Here is a 22,993-nt window from a genome sequence, read left to right as displayed (position 1 = left end):
TCTCTCTCTCTCTCTCTCTCTCTCTCTCTCTCTCTCTCTCTCTCTCTCTCTCTCTCTCTCTCTCTCCCTTGCCCAAATGCTACGCTACGCTCCGATGCCACCACTCACTCAAGTTTAATCACTCGCTGAAATATCACCACTCGCTCAATGTCACCACTCGTTTCGAAGCAACCTCTGACTTGCTTTGCGTCATGCGCGCCAAGGATTGAACGACTGTCTGAAATAGCTTCTGAAGGTGGAATTTCTGTTACTGCGCAAATGCTTGTCACCTGATTCCGCTGTCGACCGAACTTTTGAAATGAGGACGAGTGGTTGTGGCGGTTTGGGTGAGATCATGCAAGCAAACCATGAAATGTGTGGGCCACGCTACTTTAGCCTCAGAACTGTGCTTTCCGACTATAATAACTGTGATTTCGCACCATACCAAAAAATATCGGACCCGATGACCTTATCGGACCTGTGTACTACACACATTTTACTGTCTTTTGCACACAGTTTGTCTCAGATAGATACGAGGTTTTAGCGGAGTCAAACGCTGATGTGTATGGTTAAAGCGTGATCAAACATACTGTTTTATAGGCGACAGGAAATGACCTGAAACGCCCTCTGGGCTGAGAAAGCCGCTACTTGTATTTCTATGCATGTTTGGTATGAGAACCATGTGCTCCTAACCTGGCAAATTCAACAATGAGGCTGGATCTCACGATCGCCCGGATAATTTTTCCACTGTCCGGTTATTAGAAACAAGCGACAGCCAGTCGCCACAGCTACCACTGTCTATTGGTTACTTATCTGCCAGTAAAAATGCTTTACTTGTGTGTAAGATGGATAAAGAAAACAAGTGGTGAGCAGCCTCTTACTTTCAATCACGCCGTCGCCGACAATGGGCGTTGGCCGTACTTTTTCCTCGCTACTACCCAGATCTGCCATACCGAGTGCACAGCTTCCAAGGACAAACAGTGCCCCCCCATCCAACGGTGAAGCTCAACTGGAAGAGCGCAAGGCTTCGGCCTTGAGGACGCCTGTTCAAACCGGGCCACATTTGTCGTTTACGCATGGGTTGGGTGCCTCGAAGAAGATCAAACTAGCAAGCATGATAACGACGAGTGTGCACTGATGTAGATGCGACTATGCGCTGCGAAGAAGGGTGAACGTACATGAATCCCGATTGTTTGTCCTACTTACTAACTACTTACTAACCTTCTTGAGTACTTCTTGCGTGTAGCCAGGAGCCGGATCTTGATTTGCAGGTGTCTGGAGAAGTCGGCGATGGCGTTGGACCATGGCATTTAGACTGCCGGCGCTGTGGATTCCCTGGAGATGCTTGAGGACCGCGCTCGATCCACGGGAGTTGATGCCGTGCTCCTTCTTCAAGTATGCGAGTACGACATTCTCGGCGCGCTTCCCATGCTCAAGCACTCGATCCCGGTCGTCTGCGGACTTTTGGTCGAGCACGAAGCCGTCTTCAAGAAACAGCTTCATGAACGCAACCAGCAACTTTGTTTTCAATCGCTGCTGCTTTGGTTCTCCGGTATGCCAGCGTGGCTCTTGTGCATACCAGGTAAACCAAGTTGCGTGCGTAACAGATCCTCTGCGCTGTTTCTTCTTGGGCTCACGCACATCTGCTGTGTTTTCATCTTGCCTGTTTCTTTTATGCGTTGCAACTACAGGATCTCCGTTTAGCTTTGCCTCTAGCATGTCCATGCGGGCATCTTGGCGCTTGGAATTCTCGATAAGGTGTTTAATGACAGCGGCTTGGTGCTCGATGATCTTCGGTTCTTGGCTTGGCTCTCTTGGGTTGGACTCGGAGAGAGCGAGGTCGGTGTCTGGAGGACTTGGTCGGGCAGGTTGTCGATGGGAGCTGGGGACGGTGCGGCTTGAACGGAGAGGGCAAGCGCGACAACGAGCAAGGGGCACGTAGAAAAGTCGGCGCCCGGGAAGAGCGACAGGCCTTGTTCTTCCGATGTCTTGACACGGACCAAGCGTAGGAAGAAGGCATCTGCAGCATCAATGGAGATGCTCCGCTTCTTGATCATCGACAGGTCGGAAGATCTCCCGAACAGGTACTAGAGAAGACACAGGAGAGCAGCATCTTGGTAATCACTCTCAGAAGATACATTAGTTTACAAATATACCATCATTTTTTTTTTCAAGTCAGCCTTCGTACATGGTGGAGCTTTTGTTACGAAGTCACCACCATCTCTTCTCAAACAAAAGCTATCTAGAGTTTTCCCCATTTTAAGCAGCCGTGATTCCAGTGACGCTCGATGCTGAGGAAATTGCTCCAGGAGCCAAATCTTTGCTTGGCGATAGTACTGTATTGCAGTGTTTCGCGCTAGCAATTTGCCTTGTTAACGCTTGGGCCCCACACGTTTAGCCGGCACCACTTGTTCAATGCCACCACTCACCACTCTCTCAAATGTCACCACTCTCTCAAATGCCAGCACTTGTGTTAAAGAAAACTCTGACTTGCTTTGCTCTCCGCGCGCTGCTAAGACCTATCTATTGTCTGATCTTGCGAGTAATGCTGGATTCCGTGTCACTGCTCGAATGGTTGTCACCCGCTTCCGCTGTTGGTTCGAAGTTTTGAAATGAGGACGAGTGGTTGTGGCGGCTTGGGTTAGATCAGGCATGACAACCATGTATCGTGTGAGCCACACTACTTTGGTCTCCAAACTGTGCTTTCCTACCATAATTATTGTGATTCCACACCATATACCTGGCGTTTCTGCGAATTACATTTTTGGCCTGTGTAATTCACACATACTGCTGTGCAGTTCATCTGTATGCTCTCTGCAATTCAACCGCTCTCGTTTAGAACCAGATCGCGGTCATTACGCAGCACCGCACAACGAGACTTCTTCGCTCGGCCAGCACTAAGCGCGGCAAGACGGCTTCCCCACTCGTTTGGTCGATTTATTCTCGTGTTTGATGGTTTTGACTTCTCTCCCGACTGGTCGGTTTTTTATTTGAGTGCAATTTACTTTCCATTTTACCTCGCAAATTTCCTCTTACGACAAAATTTAAAAGTTAAAAATTTGCGCACCTTTAACTTGTTTCAAATCCGTTATTACGAAACTATTAACGAAAGTAACTACTTAAAGGTGCTTGAACGACTTTCGTCTGAATCACGGTGTGATGATGACAGCACTCAACACACCGACAATGACCAGTGTACCACAAGGTGCAAGATTAGTGACCAACCTTCAGTTGCGCCATTCCCAGAGCCCTCGAAGTAGTCTTAATAAACGCGAATGGCCGGTCGTGTTTCAAGTTGAACCTTTCAACGAAAATTGCCTCGAAATGTGTTGTATCGGGAGTATTAGCGGGTCAGTACTTTGGGGTCCCAACCTTTATGAACGCTTTTCGAGTTGAACCTTTCAACGAAAATTGCTTCGAAATGCGTTACTTCTCTGGCCCGCTTCAAAATGACGATTGGGTTTTAATAAATCGCGCATAACCGAGTAAATTGTTTTGATTGGATAGAAAGTGACAAGTTCTTATACTTGTCTCCCGACCACTATTCTGACACTGGTGAACGCTTATTTCACAAACTCCAATATCCCACTCACGCCGATGCCAAGAACCCCCGAAAAAAAGGACATCCCACCTGCAATACGACTTCGCGTAGTGTTGTTCCTTGCCGAGCGCAGTGTCTGCGGCAAGCTACTCCGGGGGTCTGTGTGCACGGCTATGGAGGAATTTGGCCTCTGTCGCAATAGTGTCAAGAAAATAAGGGTACAGCCAGCTTATCGATTCATAATTAAGTTCAATTGCTAATTTCATGTTTTAAAAAACATTAATATTTGGTTAATTCTTATCTATCTTCTGATTGGTTAATTTTAATTGGTGGCTCACCGTTATGCCCCGGATTTTGGAAATAAACCTCGCCCTCTTTGTGTCCAAATTTTAGAGCTTCTAATTCGTTTCTGCGTGCACGGGTACATTCTATGGAAGCTATTCGTCTAATTTAATCGTCCTTAAAATTAGGTGTAATATCGCAAATATTGACTGAACTGCGTCAAAAAAACTCATGGGATTCAAACTGCGGAGAGTTTGAGCGCATGGTGCTCATCCGTACCTGTTGCTAGTGCAACAAAAAAATTATGCTCAGGTGCGCTAAACCGGGGGGTTTTCAATGCTGTGCTTACCGCTTTCTGCCGAGGTCAGGCTTCAAAATTATCGGTAAATATATGAAAGTGTCATTTTGAAGCGGGCCAGAGAAGTATCTCGGAAGTCGAAAGGGTCCAAACTTTATTATTTCTTTTCCACCAATCCTATCGCCTTTCAAGCCAGTGAAGCCATAATTCCGCCAGTAGCATAGTCCACCTTGACGATGCAAACCGCAGCTTCGACCAGTGAGCGTATTACGTACCTGTCGGATCTGTATGACTCACTGCGCCAGCAGCAGTCCTTCTCCGGCGAAGATGAGCGCATGCGCTGGCGTTGGCGACTGCACCAACTACAGCGGCAGCATAACCCCGAACAACAGGACGCACTTGCAACTTCACTATTGACAGCTATCGAGAATCAGATCTCGGCGCTACCAATAGAGAGTGATGGTCATTCATCACGAACGCGAGCGTCCTCCGCAACTGCAAAGCACTCCACAACGGTTCCCGAGTTCCATCTCACAGTGGAGGACTCGGATTCCGAGATGTTGCCTCGACGAGGATCCATCCCGATCATGGAGAACGAGGTGCTGGCCACCATGGAAGACACACGACGAGGCAGCTGGGATCGGATGTCCAGACTCGTGCGTGCCGCTTCCGGTCACACATTAGGAGCGCTCACTCGCTCCAGCTTCCGAGATCGCGGTAGATCCATGCCGCTGTCAAGGATGAGCTTGAGCGAGCTCGACTCAGACGTCAGAGATAGTGGAGATGAGATGTCGCTGGCTGTAGCTGCCTCTAGTCGAGCACCGGAGTCTGTTAGTGTTGAAGAGGAGAAGGAAAGTGACTTGAGCTTGAGCTCGATGGCATACAGGAGACAGGATAGCAACAGCTTGAGCCACTCGGTGCCCAGTTTGCTGCGGTCGATGGCTAGTTATCTTGGTCTCTCAATGGAGGAGACGTTCTTATGTCAAATCTGCTACGACTACGCATCTGTGAATACATCGTACGGGCTTTCAGTATGTGGACACACATTCTGCGAGGCGTGTCTGAGGAATTATCTGGAGTTTAAGATCAAAGAGGGTCAAGTGTACCCGAAGTGCTTTTTTGAAAAATCGGAGGATAAAGTTGCGTGCAAGGCGGAGATCTCGGTGGATGATATTCAATCGCTCGTTTCGGACGAGATCTGGCAGAAATACAACAAGTTTAAGTTCAACAAGGAGCATGAGCTGGCGCGACAGTGTCCGTATTGCGACCACTCGCAGATTTGTGCTGGCAGTGACCATCCGGAATGTGTGTGCGAGGCTTGCAACCGTGAGTTCTGCTTTGTGCACAGCAACGCTCATCAAGGACGGACGTGTGCTGAATACGACAAGAAAATGATCGCTGTGGAGAAGCTCAATAACGCGTTGATCAGTAAAATTTCCAAGCCATGTCCTGGGTGTCAGAACAATGTGGAGAAGACTGGTGGTTGTAACCAGATGAAATGTGTCGTCTGCAATACCAGCTTCTGCTGGATCTGCCTTAAGGTTATCGATGATACTGTATTCCCCGAGCACTTCCAGGTACTGGAACTTGGATCCTTTGGACAGTGTGTTAGCCAATGGAACTAACGTCTAATGTGCCTTCTTTCTGCTTGTTGCAGTGGTGGAACGTTCGTGGCTGTGCAGGCAACCAAATGGCGGATATTGAGGGCCAAGGAGCGACTCAAAAGGGTATTGGCTTGGTGATGAGGATACTCTTCTTCGTGATCTTCGGTCCGCCGGCGTTCGTTATGGCTGTGGTGTTCAGCATCATGTGCTGCTTCTTTCTTCCTTGTACAGCTCACGCCCACCTCACATTTCGACAAGCTTTCACAACGTGTTTCTGCGTATCTGGATACATTCTGCTCGCTCCAATCGTGTTGGTGTTGGGGCTTGCAGCTTTGGGTGTATTCCTCGGTGGCGCCGCTGCGGGAGCTGCAGTTCTCGCGTGCGTCTCGCCTATTGTTGCGATACTGTTATGCTTCCGACGGGATACCGGGCGCTCGACTTCCAGCCATCGAGCATCAAGCTCACGTCGCTCTGGCCACGCTGAAACTCCAACAGCTCGTGATATCGAAGACACGAATGATCAATCGCCCAGTGACCAAACGGTTTTTCGCGTTTCAACCTGATTTTACGCTATTTAACCGCAAATTATTTATTCACACGGATACTTGTTCAAAACTACAATAAATTGTCTAAATGAAAACAATACTGTTGCGGTACTGTAATTTGCCGCCATGCCTTTCAGGAGTCTGCGACCTGAGGAGCGAGGCAATGCGTTGGCGACGCCGTTGTCGGCTGCCGCCCGCGATTTCTACAGCGAGAAGCAGTCTAGTGTCTACACCACCGCTGCAAACGCCAGCATCCAAAAGGACCTGACGGGACACGCTCTGGAGTTGTTGCAGTTGGAATTAACACATTTCCAAGTTGAAAATGTGTTCCTCTTAGACTTGGGCGCTGGCTCGGGATTGAGCACAAAGGCAGCTCAGGACTGGTTCAACGAGAGGAAAACCGCAGCTTTCACACTGGCATTCGATATCAGCGCATCAATGTTGTCCCTTGCGTCAAAGGAGCGACAGGAAGAGAGTCAAGTGTGTGCAGACTTCTACTGCGGCAACGCAGCACAGAAGCTCCCGCTTCGAGAAGGCATACTGGATGCTGCAATTGGGATCTCAATGTTGCAGTGGCTACAGCCCAAGGGACTGGAGATCTGCTTCTCTTCACTGTTGGCACAGCTTTCCAGCGATCGGGACTCTCGAGCGGTCTTCCAGGTCTACCCGTCGGGTTTGGCTTACGTGGACATGATGGAGAAGACTGCGCTACGAGTGGGTTTTAACCGTGCAGAGACGTTTGTATCGTTTCCACACACGACGACGGCGAAGAAGTGGTTTTTCTGTGTGGAAAAGCTGACGAATAAACATGAGGATAACCACGATGAGGAGCAAGAGTTGTGTCTGTTTGCCAGACGATATGAGAGACGCTGCGTGCTGCAGTGGCTTGGAAAGGAAAAGGACTGTGCGAAGGAGATTCGGGAGCGAGTGGAGAAGGAGCACGTGAAGACGGCGTGGCACATCTGGCGGAAATATCGACGGTCTATTGTGGATGTTGAGACTGAAGCCACACCAGCCAAGAAGCCGAAGATAGTGCACGCTAAAGCGCAGCAATCACTGGAGCTTTACCCGAGTGACAAAGTCATCGGAAGAGCACTGCAAGCGAAGTTTGAAGAAAAAGCTGGGAAAATTACGCTTGCTTTCTTGCTGGAGCATTCTACAGAAGTTGTAGCCACGCTGCACACAGCTTACACCGAGGCAAGAAAGATAGAACTTGCTACAAACTAGACGAACGGTGCGAGATAAATGCCTGAATCGTACCTATGCGTTACCAGGAAGAAATCCAAGCTCACCGAAGAGAATGGAGGCAACGTGTAAGATCTGTTTCCTGTTCGCCGAGTCGTCCAAACCAAAAAGATCGCGCAAGCCGCGCTGGAATTCCTGCTCTGCACGCATGTTGTCTACAAGACGCTGTGAGTAATAAAATCATTTGGGTGAGTTCATCACTTCCGCTTCATCGAAGTTGTCCTTCATACCCTGATAGTTGGTGTCAGTTGATCAACACGAGCAACCTGAAGTAACTTCATGCTAGCCATTAAAACTTCATGGGCTTTCGAACCTGGTGGCTTCATTTGTTCACGGCGTGCATCCAGCTCCACAAGCACGTCGTTCACATGAGAAACAATCTGTAACAATATCACGCCGTAAATAAGTACTCGTATCAGGTTACGCGGAGTTACTCATTACCATCTCTAAAGCTTCGTGACAGGAAGTATCTGCTGTGAACTCAGCCCATGTAGAGTAGAAGGCATCCTGCCAACAAAACCGTCAGCTAAAAGTGCATGAGTAGCTTGAATACAGCTTATTCACCTTATCAAACCGCTTAAGAAGTTTTTCGATCCGCTCGACGAAATCCTGGTAGGTTGTTGAAACTTGCGCAAGTTGATGTGCCTTTGTCACGCAGTTGGGCAGCTCACCAACGTCATCAACCTCCAGAGTGTAGCAACACGAGGCGACGATGTTCGAGCAGATCCGGCCAACACGCTCTAAAATGCCAGCCTCAGTTAATTCCTGCTGCTTTGCCAATCTGGCTGTATCCAAGGAGAGATAGCAGTGCAGCTTCTCCTTCAAATACTTATGCTGCGTTGTATTGACTCGTAGCATTTGTAGTAGTCTTTCTTCTGTTCTCCGCTCCGAAAGTGATGATTCCTTCACAGAAACGTGTTCACCACTGGCCGATTGATGCTCTTGCGGCATTTTTCTGGGGTCTTGACCTTCAGTAGTGTTCGCTCTTCCACGCAGCTTCTGCACACGCTTCTGCAGCCGCTCAACCTCAAGCTGTGAAGCCTATCAGAGACCCACCACGTCAATGAAACGTCACAATCTCGGATAACAAAGCAGCCAACTAACCACCAATTCCCGGCGCGTCGGCCGGGCACGCAGCATATCACGCAGCTTGACATTCTCTCTACCAATATCTCCAATCAAACGCTTCTGCTGCTGTAGAAATGGTACCAACCTCTCCACCACACCATCCACACTCTCCTCCACCTGATTGTCTAGAATTGCGTCTTTCTCCTCAGCTCCACTGCGTCTTTCGGTTATCATTTGCGCCACTTGATCGATCTTGCGGCTCCATACATCTTGCCTCTTCCTGAATTTCTCCACTTTCTTGTCCCATGCAAAAGTTTTTGCTGTCCTGGCGTACTTCTCGTCAAAATGGAAGAAGTCCTCATCCAAAATATCGTTGTCTTTATCTTGTTCCCCACCCTTTTGCTTCTCCCGAGCCAGTTCCTGCTGCAAACGCAGTGCATAGCTAGCGTATCGCTTCGCGTCATTACGTGCCGCCTATCACCGCACAAAATAAATCAATGTCAGTGGCTGGAGCTCTCCTAGAGCATACGTATCGAGCACCTTGAGCTCAAGACGAAGCTCCCGCAGCTCTTCCTCCATTTCAACTGAATATTATATTTTGTAGTCAGAAATATACGTTTCATCCGTTTAGCTTATCCGGAACAAGATATTACAGGCAAGTTGAAGTTTACCATTTGAACCAATCGAAAGGCAGCGTGAAGACTCCGTCTTGACCCAGTCCGTACGTGCGGCTGATGCAAATGCTGCGGCCTTGTGTGTACGCATCAAGGAAGCGCACCATATCCTGCGGAATGGAACATCTGGAACTCTGCGGTGTCATCCCAGCCACAGCTTTCAGCAGCTCTTCGCAAGCCACGATGGCGTCTGCCAGTGGAATCCCCTCGTCACGCGTGATACTCTTGACGTACATGGCATCCACGCATCGGGAAGAAATGTATGCGAATGCCTCTAAGTTGGCAGTGTGGGTCTCTTGCTGACGGCGAATCTGCGAGCGATTCCTGCTAAGAAACGTGACGACTTCTCCGTACGAACTGGTAAACGGAGCTCGCACTTCTCCGGTCTCCAGAACTCTCCAGTCGTACGATTCGTCTTCAATCACAAGTGTGAACTTCTCCATTAAACCTTGTTCGCTATCGTACGCAGCGTCACGTTGCCTCATTCTTTGCAGAAATGCCCGATAGCCGATAGCTGAGCATGTGTGACCCCTTGAGATGTTTGCTTCTCCAAGAGCAGCAGTTGCATCAGTCTGCAATGACTTTAGACTTTCACGAGCTGCTTTCATGAACAATACCATATTTGCATCAATAGTCTCGAGGACTTGGATCCACTGTACGGGGACATCTGCAGGGTTCAGTACGATCCGATATTCGTTGCTGAAATCTATCCCTGAAGGATTGGCACTGTGTAAGAATGAGCGAACATATTAACATCTCGAATCGAAAACAGTCTTCGTGTATACAAGTACAGGCTTACCTGATGTCAATCGTGGCACCGTGCAAAAAGTCCTTGGGAGTGAAGATACCTTGCTTGTTGGCTCGCGTATACTTGCGTAGCGTTTGCAGAAGGATCATGGCCGTCGTGTTCAGATGCATCGTAGACCATCCGCATGAGAATAGCACGTCTTCAAGGCCCAGCTCGCGCTTCAGTGTGCCTCTGACCGATTGAATCGACTGCCAGGCAATCCGACGCCTCTGTTGGATCTCTACCGTCTCATCTTCCTTCATATACTCTAGTAATCCTTTTAAAGTCTGGATTGGCTTCTTTCTCCGTCTAGAAGCCGATGCAGCTGCTGCTCTATTCGCCTTGGCATACATCTCGTCCATAGTAAACCCACCAAAGTCCATGCCACTCGGACTTTTCCATCCGCTTTCATGGCTTCGTCGCCAATCGTCAGGCCTCCTTTCTCCTCTCTTTTTAACCCGACGATGCTGACTTGCTGTACCAGATACTGCCGCCTCTTCCGTGTTTTGATCCACTGAGACTCCGCACTCTCGTAACACTGAGATCATCTTGGCCTCAATATTGGCAGCCAGCTCAAGTGGAAACCGCTTTAGTGTCTTAATCTCCTCGCCACTTTCCTGCGCCTTCAGTGACGGTACCATTACGCTGAAGTAGACCTGGAGTAGTCCAGCGGAACAAAAGATTTTGTCAGCAGATATGTGACTAGCTTTAACATAATCCAAATTCCACCTTCTCTTTCGGAGCTGCCAGCCGTCTCCAACTCAAGGATCCTCCGCCACCATGGGACGCATAGTGCTCGTCCATAAACTGGTTTAGAAGCTTCACAGAATGCAAATTCTCATCATGCACCTGTAGGACAGCGATTAATCAGAATTCTGCGACGTTTTACACACCACGAACAGCGTTATGAGTTTAGGGAACTCACCTTGGGGATATTGCGGAAGTGGTCGGGGTGTACGCGCAGCAGGAACTGCTTGAGCGTCGAGGAGCGCTTGGCCATGAAGTCAACACGTTGCGCAAGTTTGTGGCACAAGCGTTGTCTCGAACTGAGTATGTCGCAACTTCAAGTGTCGCCAAATGACAGTTGCAATATGGAGTGGCGCGGTGTGACAGGGTGTGGACCTCCGGAATACTTGCCTTCCAAAATGCATCATCAGTCATCTCTACAATAAATAGAATATTAAAGGATTCATCCTCTCAAAAGGGAGGATAAGATTTTACACTCGATTAAGTACGCTTCAGAAATTAGATTTTCAGGGTGCGAGTTAAACGTACGATCCGCAATTGCTCTCAGAACCGTCAGTCTCCAATTCCAACGGTGGTGTTCAGAACCAGGAAGATGCTAGCGGCTGTGCGTTCCATCCAGAAGCCCGTGGTGAACACGGGGCTGCGTGCCTTCAGTGTGCCGGCCTACAACCCGGACCTCAAGTCTCAGGCAGCTAAGCCCAAGGTGCGTAGGGGGGAGAGTACGCGTCGCCCAATAGTTTTCGGTGGTGTAGGTCCATATCGAGACTTACGTTTGCTACTGCTGCTGCTTGAGTAGAACATCAAGTATTTTAAGATCTACCGTTGGGATCCTGAGTCCAAGGAGAAGCCCTACCAGTGCACGTACCCCGTGGATCTTGACGAGTGCGTGGCGCTACGAGGAACTCACTTTTAGTAGAGAACGGAAGACTAATGGACGCCTTGTTTATTGCTCTACAGGTGTGGTCCTATGGTGCTGGACGCTCTGATTAAGATCAAGAACGAGCAGGACCCGACGCTTACGTTCCGTCGGTACGACAAGAGGTCATACAGGCGAGGAATAGTGTTGAGACACTGACATTATGGCTGTTCATTTGTATGCAGCTCGTGCCGTGAGGGCATTTGCGGCTCGTGCGCTATGAATATTGACGGTGGCAACACGCTGGCGTGTCTGAGCCCCATCAAGAAGAACAAGGACGTGAGTAGCATCCACCCGCTGCCCCACATGTTTGTCATCCGCGACCTGGTCCCGGACATGAACAACTTCTACGACCAGTACACGTCTATCAAGCCGTGGCTGCACTCGGACAAGCCGCGTGATGTCAACCACGAGCACTTGCAGTCCATCGAGGACCGTAAGAAGCTCGATGGCATGTACGAGTGCATCCTCTGCGCGTGCTGCAGTACCTCGTGCCCCAGCTACTGGTGGAACCCCGACAAGTACCTTGGCCCCGCTGGTGCGTTGCTATTCGCCTAGTGTCGTGTACAAGCTCAGTTCTAACACTTTTATTGCTATTACCTATAGTGCTGATGCAGGCTTTCCGCTGGATTGAGGACTCGCGTGACGACAAGACGGAGGAGCGTCTGCGTGCGTTGGACGACTCGTTCAAGCTGTACAAGTGCCACACCATCATGAACTGCACGCGCACATGTCCGAAGGGCCTGAACCCGGCCCAGGCTATCGGCAAGATCAAGACCCGGCTCGCCAGTCTGCACTAAGCTTGCTTAAAGGTGCCTCTGGAGGCGTGCAACCAGTGTGATAAACAGTAGCGACAGAGCACACAAAGCGTGGGGCGTCTTTGAGGAATCTCCGTCGTGGCCTACCGATCGTAGTGTTGGCCACAGCGGCACTTGAAAGGCAAGAATTGAAACAAAAAAATACAAACTCCTTACACAAAGCGGAGGCTCCCTCGGTCATGATGGTCATAGTGATTTCAAACGCTGAAACGCAAACAGCAGCACGTGGTCGAACGTGTGACGCGCCGATGTTGTCCAGCGCTTTTCACGGCTCGAGCGGCTCTGTTCGTCAGCTGGCGGGACGAACACGGGACTGTCGGTCAGGTGACCTGACCCTGACCTGACTCAAGAGTCAAGGCAACAGTGCAACTCGAGATAAGCATGTTCATGTTTGTTCATTGTCGTGCCAGCGCCTTTGCTCCTCTTAACGCTGCAAGCCAAAAATCATGTCTAATTGTCCTCTCCAACACTGAGCACTTCACTGACACTGAGAGGTAAGAAAAAACTAAAAAGGAAAAATAAAGCAATGTAGCGGGAAGCGGTCGCTCGCATCCCGGTTTGGTCCTGGCGAGAGCTGAAGGCGCCAGCTAGTCGTGCTCGCGGAATTGATCGTACATTACAGCTACAGTCATACTGTCGCACTCACGCGCTGGTTGACGAACCCTGGGCCGTGCCGGATCTTCATCAGAGTCGTCTTGGTGCACGTCTTTAGGAAATTGACAGTCTTCTTCACCCCCATCGTTGATGTGTTGCGTCCATTGATCTCGATGATCACGTCGCCCACACAAATATGCCGCAGCAGCTCGCAGCATGGCTCCTGACATACGTCCGTCACTAGTGGATATGTACCCTTCGCAAACCGCACTTCCTTGAGCTGCAAGCCGATACTGCGGTTCTCTTTCCACTTGATTAGATACGTCGTACTGTCAGGAGTGTCCGCCATCGTGAACTTGGGCTTCGGTCGGCCACGTACTTGGACAGTCGTGTTCACGGCATTAGGCGCGACTAGAGGAACCGTTAGTGCCTCCTCTTCAGTCAGTGCAGGCAATTTGATGACACCACGAGCAGTCTTGCCCTTCTTCTTATACTTGGCCAAATTGGCGTTCAAAGACGACTTGCTTGGCTTCGGCGGATTGGCTTCCACTTTATCCTTCGGGGCTTCCTGCATCATAATGTCACCATCCACGATATCGATGTCACTGGAAATATCCGGGTCAGTTGCAAACTCATCTGAGGGCTCAGGTGCGTCGGCAAAGTCGACCTTGGAGGTGTCTACAACACTTTCAATTGACGAGCTTTCGGTGGTAGAAGATGAAGTCTTGCTGTCTTGGTGGTGTGTCTTCGATTCCGGCTCGAGATCCCATGGGTTCTGGTCATTCTCTGAGGTACTGGCCTCCACAACTTCAGACTGGGTCTCCTCAACAGCAATCCCCACCTCCACGTCAGCAAGCATACCGACCTCAACGTCTTCTTCTGACGAGTTAATCACGGGATGTGATGGTATTGTTGGCTCTGGTTCTTCAACTTCTTCAGCAAGCTCAGCCTCTTCAGCCAATTCTGCTTCTCCAGCGATCTCAGCCTCTTCAACCAACTCTGCTGCCTCGGCCTCGTCCAGTTCCACTTCTTGTGCTAACTCGGCTTCTTCAGCCATAGCAACATCATCCAGATGGGATTCTGAGCTAGGTGACACAGGGACACCCACGTCAATATCGTCGTCTTCATCTACTTCAAATGATTCCGCCTTAATCGTCGGTGACGGGATGTGCTCAGGTAAATCCCACGGCTCAGTAGGGGACAGATGCGTCGTCTTACTGACGGGTGACAGCACTGGCTCCTCATCGTGCACAGGGATTGTTGCTGTTTGATGTTTCCGCTGCTCCTCGCTGCTGTCCCGGCTCCGTCTACCATGAGATTTTTCAAAAATGTGGCGACTCTCCTTTAATGACGAGGCGTTCGCTTCTTCCTCCACTAAAGAGTGAGCAGTAGAATTGCCTTGCTCTTGTGCAACGGGTGATGAAGCGGGATTGCTTGTTTCATTGGCAATTTTGGTTGCTACAAATGGTGAGACTGGTGATACCAATGGAGAGCTGCTCACCTTGGGCGAGCTGCCGATATGTGGTGAAGCACTCGGCGAATTGTCGAACTTATCCACTCTCGGTGAACTCCGCACCATGGGCGACATATTGGCCTTCGGCGACATTTCATAATTGGTACTGGGGACACTTTCTGCCGTCTTGCCCGGTATTACCGGGGAGATCGGAGGAGGCGTTCGCATGCTCGCTCTGTCTGCATGACGGTGATCACGATGGTTATCAGTGGATTCAAGCCGAACTTGAGGCGACGGCGGACGAGGAGGTGGAGTGGATGCACGCTTCACGGTCGGACTGGGTGTTCGATTGCGCTGAAGAGCCCTGCTCTCAGCCGGTGACGCTGACGACGTGTCAATCGTAACTGACGGTGTCCGGTTCCGTGACGCTGCTTCCTGCTGGCGCCGCTGCTCCTCGCGTTGCTGCTGTTCTCGCTCTTGCTGCTCTCGTAACTGCTTCTCTCGTTCTTGCTGTTCACGTAGCTGTTGTTCACGAAGCTGCTTTTCACGTAACTGTTGTTCACGCTGCTGCTTTTCACGAAGCTCTCGCTGTTGCTGCTCTCGTTGCTGCTGCTCACGGTGCTGTTGTTCACGTTGCTGTTGTTCACGTTGCTGCTGCTCACGCTGCTGCTGTTCACGGATCTTGAGTAGTTCCCGCTTCTGCTCCTGTTCCCGCATTTCCTGTTGCTCTCGCATCTCCTGTTGACGTTGTTGGAGCTGCTGCTGCAATTGCTGCTGTTGTTGTCTCTGCTGTTGCTGCTGCTCTCCTTGCTTTACAATAACGACTTGTTCATGAGGTTGCCTTCGTCTAAACACTAGTCGCACTGGCTTGTTCATCTGCTGCAGTCGACCAAAGAACGCCTCGAACGTATAGTCAGCCGACTTGATGCCGTTAGCCGACACGAGCGTGTCGTTGACAGCAACAGCACGTCGCACCACCGGATTGGCGCTCGGAGTGGACCGAGTCACGACCGGCAAGTTCGTTGCTCGATCCTCTCCAAAGAACAGACCCAATGAGCCAGTTTCCCAGTATACCTGATACTCATGAGGCCCCAGAGGCGAATTGGAAGAGTGTTCCCTCGTCCCGTTAGCAACTACAGCGTCTCGTGGCGATACCTGGTGGTCTCTATTGCTCGGAGCACGTCGATGGGCTTGTGAAGCGCCCATACGGTCATTTCCCCCGTTCAAACCGTTCGGTCCAACCGATTGCGCAGGGTTTCCTGGCCCCACCGAGTCTTTAGCCGACGGTGCGCGCCAGAACGCTCCTCTTGTAGCTTTAGGCGGCTTCTGGTCCTTCTGCGGCACGGAATTGGCTCTCTGGAACTTGCCCGTGGGGTCCCCCTCATCCGGATTAGGTACATTCTGTCTCGCATACTGACTGGCACTGTTCACGGCGTTCGTGGAGCTGGAGCGAGGCACGCCAAAGAGCTGCGAGGCCTCGTCCTCATCGGACGACGGAGTGCTGGCTGAAATGCGCTCGAAACGCAGCAGTACGGGCTTCTTCATGGTCGCCAGAATCTTGAAAAAGTCCGAGAACGAGTGGTCTTTGGAGCGCACAACGTTCACGTACTTCAGGATGTCTCCCTGGCTCACAGCGGGGGAAATACACGACTCCGTGGCTTTAGATACATACGGGATGCCGTCCTTCTCCGACTCGAGGAAGATCACACCCAGTACGCCGCGTTCCCACAGCACTTCGTACTCATTCTCGCCCAAAGGCGGCAATTTGTCTCTGATCTTGTCGGCCCACGTGGCACGGCGCATGATGCCACTAGCGCTCGCGCCGTTCATGCCGGGGGACGAGCTGCTGGGGCCGTGCGACGCTGCTGAGCTGCTCGACTTACTGGAGAACAGCGGACCCCCGCGAAAGTTTTTACGGGACATCTTCTTCATGGCCGACGTCGCGAGCGTCTTCGTCGTCGCCCGGTCGTCGTCCAGCTAAGCCCCTCCTCGCAGTGCCCGGTCAGGCTGGGAGTCCCTCACGCTCCTCGTACGCGGCGCGTTCTTGCTCTGACTGTCTTGGCGACGACCCGACGGCGCACTAAGTACGATCTCTCCACACGGGAGAAGAACAGCTCGATGGCCTGTCTGCGGCCGTGGGCAGCTCTAAAGTTATGCGGCCGAAGCGAATAGGGGCGAACAGACCAGCAGCACAGAGTGTCGGAGGCTGGAGATGCCTGGAGAGTAGCGAGTGCGGAGCTCAGTTCCTTAACTGGTTGTCTTGCCGCGTTGTTGCTGAGGAAGAGGGTGATGAGAGGTTAGTCTTGGTGTTTGTATGGGACCTCAGTTCACCAATCACAAACTGGCTATGCAACCGACGCACTTGGTTGAAGGACTGGAGTGATACATACGCTACACAATGCCAGTGTATCACTCCACCTTGTACGTCCCATGACGGTCATGTGCATCGACTAAGGCGACTTAGGCAGAGAGCTTCAGCCTAGATATCACCTAGTGAAGAGAACGGTAGCATAGCGACGCCTCTAGCCGAGAGAATAAGCATGTCGGTCGCATGGTTGCAGCGTCCCTTCATGGCCTAAGGCACCACCGGCCACTTCAATTTGCTGCTTGGACAACCTTGCGCTGTCTGAACGCTGGAAGATCTGCTGTACAGCTCTGTGTGGTTTTCTACTGCGCTGGACTTCTGGTCCGAACATTGCAGCTGAAACGGCGACGTTGTGCACCCCGAAGTGATGGAACCGCCGCTCCACCCATGAGCTCAACGCTGACAAGGTGCCAGTTACCAAAAGGCTGGAGGCCGCAGAGCGAATCTCGGGCTCTATGAATTATCGAGCGCCGCTATTGCGGCTGCTGCTGCTGGTGACGCTCCTCGCGCGCTTGTTGTTAGCGAAGAACTTTGCCGAGATGAAGATCTCGGAGCGCATGAAGCAGCTCATCGACACGGGCATTGAGGCACCAAAGCTGAAACTCAACACGGCACTACCCCTTGAGGTGCAGTATCTGCTGAACGAGAACGACTTGGAATGGCAAGACTTGGGCGGAACAATGCAGCGTTTAGTGCTCTGGGATCAGGGCTATGTCGTCACGAGCAGCAATAAAACACGGGAGATCATGGTGCGCTGCGATCTCGGAATGGATGGCGTCGTGGTATCACGTGAAGAGTTCCAGAATCTGCAAAATTGCCCGTCGACTTTGTGTACTGATGCCATGAGCTCCGAGACTGCGTTGCGTGGAACAGTGTGTGCTGACAGTGAGATCGAAAAGGTCGCCAAATGCGCTGTGTTAGTGTCGGAAAGCGAAGCGAATGCGGCGTCAGTGGACGTGGAAACGAGTTTGATTTGGGCTGAAGAAGTAACCAACGCGGACGTCCCGATGCCGACTGCATATCGCCATTCTTTAAAGACTTTCGCCATTACGATGCAATATCCTAGTACCGGTGGAAGCTGCCCACGCCAGCTTGCACGGGTTATCCCGTGTGCGACAATACAGTACATGGAGAATAGCACTGAATGGTGCACACCTAGCAAGTCCGGAGTGGTGCCTGGTCTACTTCAGGATCTTGTAGACCGTCGGCAATCGCAGTCGAGTGACAGGGGGTCTTCTGGAATGATCATCGCGATCTGGGTGGTAGCAGGTATACTCACTATGCTGCTTTGCATCATTGGATTCATGTTTGTTCGCCACATACTTCGAAGGCGAGAGCAGTCGAGCGGTAACCAAGAACTCATAGAGAAGTCGACTTTGGATCATTACGCGCTCACCCCCGGAGGCGGCTTCTTCGTGGGCCCCCATGACAGCAACGATGCAACAGACTCGATCGCATCTGAATTGTCCGATTTTGAGACGGATCTGGAAGTGGATATCTGCAAACGATTCTCGAATATGTCGGGAAGATCAGAGGTGGATTATTCTGACGCACTAAGTGCGTCGAAGGTGTTGTTGTTGTTCCAGAATGACCCTTTCGTCCATGCATTACGCGTTCCTATCATCGATGTGAATGGTGACAAGATGATCTCACGTGGCAGGGATGGATCTCCAAATGAAGTTCTCGTTGGAACTCTAGGACCTCGCGAAGTCATTCTCAAGCGCTTGCGAGCTTCTAAACGTAACGATACGCTTGCAGTTGAACGTTTGGCGCGTGAAATTCGCATGGCGGCAATGTTACAACACCCAAATATTGTGAACATCTTGGGCATTGCTTGGAACTCGTTCCAGAATCTCACGGCAATTTGGGAGTATCACCGCAGCGGCGACTTGCAGCGTGCACTACGTAGTGGGAGGAAGGCTCAGCACTGGACATGGACTCGGCAAAAACTACAGGTTGCTATGGGTGTGTTGCGTGGCTTGTCGTTCCTCCACTCTCACTCACCTCCAATAATTCATGGAGCTATCGAACCTCGTCACATTTTGTTGAACTCCGCAACAGGAGAGCCGGCACTCTGTGGACTTGGCCATTGCGCTGGCCGAGTCCCGACTGCGATCAAGTCTAGGAAAGCTGGTGATGATAGCATTTGGAGCAGTCCGGAAGTGCAAGCAGAGCGCATTTTCTCGGAGAAGTCGGATATTTATTCGTTCGGTGTGGTGCTGGTGTCACTTGATACTGGGAAGCTGCTGGTCGATGTCCCCAGAGACGATCTTCTCGACGTGTTGACACCTGTGTGTCCGGAATTTATCCGCAAAATTGCACACAAGTGCCTTCAGGGTGACCCGGCTGCACGTCCTACATCTCGAGAGCTCCTGCAACATCTAGAGGACATTTCTGGAACGAGCAGTCCTTGGCCTTCGAGCGAATACCCCAAGTATGCGAAAAGCAGGCTTGATTATGACGAACAAGATGCCCCACCACAGATATATCTTTAAAGTTGACGTATCTGCCAAAGCTCCAGATTTTTAACATTTTCCAAACCGTTATCGAGTTCATCATGCTGACAAGAAAGTGAATGCACTTGAAGTATCTTTCAACAATTATTAATCAACACACCGGTGTATGTCTCGGACGATATACAACGGTAGTACACGTGGTGTTACAACTTGTAAGCCTACAAGTAAGCCTGCAAGTATTAATGCAATCAAACTAACTGAGATAATGCGTAAAGAAAAATTCCCTGCAAAATATTGTATGGTTGGTCTCAACAAATTCTTCGTGAGTGGGATTCTCTACAAGTCCGAAAAGAACTGTTCGTTGGCCGTAGGGAACGCCCGGCGACCACCAGATGCGTCTCCCATGCCCGAATCATCGCTATCGCTGTCGCTATCTACGTCCTGCATCTCAGTGTCCATCGACAACCCGGCCGGGGCCTTCTCTTCATTTTCGTCTGCGTCGTCCTCTCCGTCATCCTCCTCGAAAAGATAGCCCACATCCCAGAAGTGCACCTTGTTAGTGTGCGAAACGCTACCGATAATCTTCTTATCGTGAGAGAACTTGAGGTTTTCCACTGGGAAATCTTCGTGGTCACCGATCAGTCCAAGCAGCTTGTTGGGGTGTAGCTGTACCACACTGTGTATAACAAAGGTAGCATGTTAGCGACCATTTTTCACAAGCGCAACCACCAACAGACGTACCGAACAATGCCGTCACTTGATCCTGTCAGAACAGTGTCCTCGTCCACCTTAAGCAGAGCCTCGACAGAATCAGGGTGACCAGGGAAGCGGTCCGACATATCTCCCCACGTCCCCCAGCTGAAAATCACCAGCACACCATCTTGCGAACCACATACAATCTTTCTGCCGTTCTTGATAACCGCGACGGAGAGTAATTCATCGTCCAGCTCGTCACTCTTGCCTGCCAGTACGTTCTTGCGCAGGTCATATGCAGACAAGCGCCCATCGCCGCTCGTTGCTAGCAAGTGGTCCTGTGCCGGGTTCGTCGCAAAACCAGAAATGTAGTCCTGCAAGCGCAAAAAGTATTCCGTCATTAAATAAGGCCACTTAATCAAACGACAACCAATAACCAGCAACGCACCTTGTGCTCCGTGAACTCAGCCAGACAGCGATGTTGCCGTGTGTCCCAAATCTTGATGCATCCCTGGTCGTCACCGCTTGCGAATACATTGGCCGACAGCTCATGCAGGCGGTTCACCGCGTGGCTATTGGCATCAACACAGAACTGTGTCAATATTTCTTATCGAACAACTTCTCCAGCCATTAATTGCCCTTACTCGTGAGCACGCATCTCGGCCCACGTGGGATTTCCAAGCGTGTCAAAGGCGCGAATCGACTTGTCCGCCGACGCTGTGTAGAGAGCTGTAGACATAAGCACAAACGTCAGCATACCTTTCAACCCAATCAGCTAAAACATCCAATTAACATATGCGTACTCTGTCCATCAGGGGCGAAGAGCAGCGCTCTCACAGCTTCTTGGTGATTCTTGAGCTCCAGCACCTTCGTGTTCGCCTCCTCTGAGTATTTGTATCTGCAAGCACAGTGCCAAAACGTCAGCATCGCCACGTAAACGTCTTGTCTGCTCGCTATGAGCGGCTTACACTTGGACGATGCCGTCAATGGAGCCGACGGCCACAATCTCTGCTTGTGGATGGAAGTCGATGTCGAACACTTGGCTGTCGCAGTAAATCTCATCGGGCGTGTGGTCGTCCAGGTCTCCCATGGTGCTCACTCCAAGCGCTTTTGACTGGCTGAAGCGATTTAGAATATTTTGCAAAAAAAATTATGATTAGAAATTGACGAATAGAAAAAGAAGAAAAGTAAGAGTGGAGCGCAAAAATTGCGTTAAATATAAAAAAGAGATGGTGCTGCTGCTAAAGTCTAGGGTGGTGCTCGCTACGAAGAGGCAACTTGCGGCTTGAGAAGTCCCTTATAGGTAGTCGGAGAACACCAAGTGTTCATCGAGGTGCGACACCACTGGATTCCTCTGGTTGGCCAGCTCGCGCGAAATGGACTCGAACTTGGCCTTGATGCGCTGCTTGGGCACATCAAAGCGCTTCCGGTTGCGAGCGATCTTGGCACGATTTACTTCCACAATGATGCTCTGCGGCAAGTTGGGCAGGGCAGAAGAAGCTGGTGATGGCACAGCGGCATTGTCCAGCTTGCCCTCTGTAATAACCATGCTACCAGAGCGTCCGTTCCGCACCAACCAGTCCATCTCAGGCGCAGGGATCTTGTGCAGGGCCTTGCGGCCCGAAGCCTTCTCCTTCAACGTGTCCATGAGAACAGTCACGTTGACACGAAACTCACGCAGCAGCAACTCGGGCGCAGGCACATACTTGGAGCGGTTGTCACGCTTCAGGTTCGAGTGGCCGCCCTTGCCGATAACCTTCACCAACTTGTCCAACTGTTCCATACCAGCGTCGCCCAGATCAACACGGTTGCGGTGGTGACGACGCTGCTGGCGCTCCTTGGCGCTGAGCTTCACAGCCTGGACGAAATCCTCACTGAAAAAGTCGAACAAGACGCTCGCTGTCTGGTTGGGGTTGCCCACCGCAAACGACTCGACGACTGCAGCCGATTGATTTGTGCAGGGACGCAGATATCTCTCTAGCTGGGCGCGCAGTTCTCGTTCATAGTGGAGCTGACCTGGCGTAATGGCGGCGGTCGCGCGGCGCTTTAAGACCGCAGACACGGGGCCTGCGTTTCCCACGACACTCGCAATAACGCTGAACCTGCCAGTTGCGACTTTCCTGTCCTGTGCGGTTGTGCGACGCACACTCTCCAAAACGATCTTCCCTCCGAAAACACTGGCCAGCGAGGTCTCCCAGAGCAGTCGCTGCAGTCTGGTGACGTTGTAGCTGTCCAAAATGGTCCGAGCATGGAAGAACCAGTAATCTCTCGAAGGTGAACCGACGTTCCTTGCCTCCTCCAGTGCGCTGGGCGACCGACTGCTGTCGTTCTTTTCGTCCTGCGCTTTCTGCCAAGCGTAGAAACTGCGCCACTTCTCGGACGAGAAATCAAAACTCTGCGCGAACTTGGAGACCGTGCGGAAGGCGTAGCCGCTGATGGCTACACGTCCGGCGTAGAAGAGCTTGGCCAGGTCGGAGCTGGTGGCCTTACCCGAGTAGATCCAGAGGAAGTCGTCCATGGAGATTGTCACCTCGCACGTGGGGCGCTCGTCACGAGCGCTTGCGTTTTTGCGCGTATACACCTGCCGCGTGTCGTTGATCTCCACAGCGTACGTGGTCTTGGGCTCAGCGTCGTCCGCGTCCTTGAACTTGAACAAGATCGTGCCGCCGAAGTTCGTGCTAGACTTGACGCTGAACTTGAGGAACTCCATGACCTCGTCGATCTCGCGCTCCTTCTTGGGGTCCACCGCTGCGGAGGCCGTCGAGGCAGCAGCGCGCACCGCTTCTTCCACGGTGCATTTCTCATCGTTGATCGCCGTCGCCATGCTGGATCGTGCGACCTGCTTATCGGAATGAATGCAGGGCTCACCTGAGGCCAACGAGGGCTTTTAGCAACAGTAGGCGGCGCTGCCCACCCAACATTTTAGAC

The 22,993-nt window shown here is 51.3% G+C and overlaps 9 protein-coding genes and 1 pseudogene across 10 annotated transcripts; 5 read left to right on the top strand and 5 right to left on the bottom strand.

The window, feature by feature from the left end:
• Positions 1-973: 973 nt before the first annotated feature.
• PPTG_20509 lies at positions 974-1,045 on the top strand (annotated as a pseudogene). The gene has a single exon. The product of its transcript is annotated as a tRNA-OTHER (tRNA).
• Positions 1,046-4,336: 3,291 nt separating this feature from the next.
• Positions 4,337-6,267, top strand: PPTG_02428 (hypothetical protein; the record flags this gene model as incomplete). Its single annotated transcript, XM_008893502.1, has 2 exons — positions 4,337-5,677; positions 5,758-6,267. 2 exons carry the CDS (start codon positions 4,337-4,339, stop codon positions 6,265-6,267), a joined length of 1,851 nt encoding a protein of 616 aa, XP_008891750.1.
• Positions 6,268-6,375: 108 nt separating this feature from the next.
• PPTG_02427 (hypothetical protein) lies at positions 6,376-7,476 on the top strand (the record flags this gene model as incomplete). The annotated part of the gene is made up of 1 exon (XM_008893501.1): positions 6,376-7,476. One exon carries the CDS (start codon positions 6,376-6,378, stop codon positions 7,474-7,476), a length of 1,101 nt encoding a protein of 366 aa, XP_008891749.1.
• A 33-nt stretch (positions 7,477-7,509) lies between these two features.
• PPTG_02426 (hypothetical protein) lies at positions 7,510-9,141 on the bottom strand (the record flags this gene model as incomplete). The annotated part of the gene is made up of 6 exons (XM_008893500.1): positions 7,510-7,659; positions 7,725-7,874; positions 7,936-8,001; positions 8,059-8,535; positions 8,599-9,036; positions 9,103-9,141. 6 exons carry the CDS (start codon positions 9,139-9,141, stop codon positions 7,510-7,512), a joined length of 1,320 nt encoding a protein of 439 aa, XP_008891748.1.
• An 88-nt stretch (positions 9,142-9,229) lies between these two features.
• Positions 9,230-11,023, bottom strand: PPTG_02425 (hypothetical protein; the record flags this gene model as incomplete). The annotated part of the gene is made up of 4 exons (XM_008893499.1): positions 9,230-9,962; positions 10,036-10,679; positions 10,753-10,872; positions 10,949-11,023. 4 exons carry the CDS (start codon positions 11,021-11,023, stop codon positions 9,230-9,232), a joined length of 1,572 nt encoding a protein of 523 aa, XP_008891747.1.
• Positions 11,024-11,362: 339 nt separating this feature from the next.
• On the top strand, positions 11,363-12,664 carry PPTG_02424 (succinate dehydrogenase [ubiquinone] iron-sulfur subunit, mitochondrial; the record flags this gene model as incomplete). Its single annotated transcript, XM_008893498.1, has 5 exons — positions 11,363-11,473; positions 11,567-11,652; positions 11,728-11,799; positions 11,872-12,224; positions 12,293-12,664. 5 exons carry the CDS (start codon positions 11,363-11,365, stop codon positions 12,484-12,486), a joined length of 816 nt encoding a protein of 271 aa, XP_008891746.1. The 3' UTR covers positions 12,487-12,664.
• A 135-nt stretch (positions 12,665-12,799) lies between these two features.
• On the bottom strand, positions 12,800-16,977 carry PPTG_02423 (hypothetical protein). The gene has a single exon (XM_008893497.1). It carries the CDS (start codon positions 16,481-16,483, stop codon positions 13,133-13,135), a length of 3,351 nt encoding a protein of 1,116 aa, XP_008891745.1. The 5' UTR covers positions 16,484-16,977; the 3' UTR covers positions 12,800-13,132.
• Positions 16,922-19,685, top strand: PPTG_02422 (serine/threonine protein kinase). The gene has a single exon (XM_008893496.1). It carries the CDS (start codon positions 17,372-17,374, stop codon positions 19,409-19,411), a length of 2,040 nt encoding a protein of 679 aa, XP_008891744.1. The 5' UTR covers positions 16,922-17,371; the 3' UTR covers positions 19,412-19,685.
• Positions 19,639-21,198, bottom strand: PPTG_02421 (hypothetical protein). Its single transcript, XM_008893495.1, has 6 exons — positions 21,034-21,198; positions 20,869-20,963; positions 20,710-20,794; positions 20,514-20,637; positions 20,114-20,439; positions 19,639-20,048 (listed from the first exon to the last, which is right to left on the bottom strand). The coding sequence occupies exons 1-6, from the start codon at positions 21,153-21,155 to the stop codon at positions 19,709-19,711; spliced, it is 1,092 nt and encodes a 363-aa protein (XP_008891743.1). The 5' UTR covers positions 21,156-21,198; the 3' UTR covers positions 19,639-19,708.
• Positions 21,199-21,201: 3 nt separating this feature from the next.
• PPTG_02420 (hypothetical protein) lies at positions 21,202-22,989 on the bottom strand. The gene has a single exon (XM_008893494.1). It carries the CDS (start codon positions 22,887-22,889, stop codon positions 21,363-21,365), a length of 1,527 nt encoding a protein of 508 aa, XP_008891742.1. The 5' UTR covers positions 22,890-22,989; the 3' UTR covers positions 21,202-21,362.
• Positions 22,990-22,993: the final 4 nt, after the last annotated feature.

This window comes from Phytophthora parasitica (assembly GCF_000247585.1).
Source record: "Phytophthora parasitica INRA-310 unplaced genomic scaffold supercont2.2, whole genome shotgun sequence".
NCBI classification, from domain to species: Eukaryota; Oomycota; class Peronosporomycetes; order Peronosporales; family Peronosporaceae; genus Phytophthora; species Phytophthora nicotianae.
Note: the sequence above shows the minus strand (reverse complement) of the source record. Positions and strands in the feature narration are given on the sequence as shown.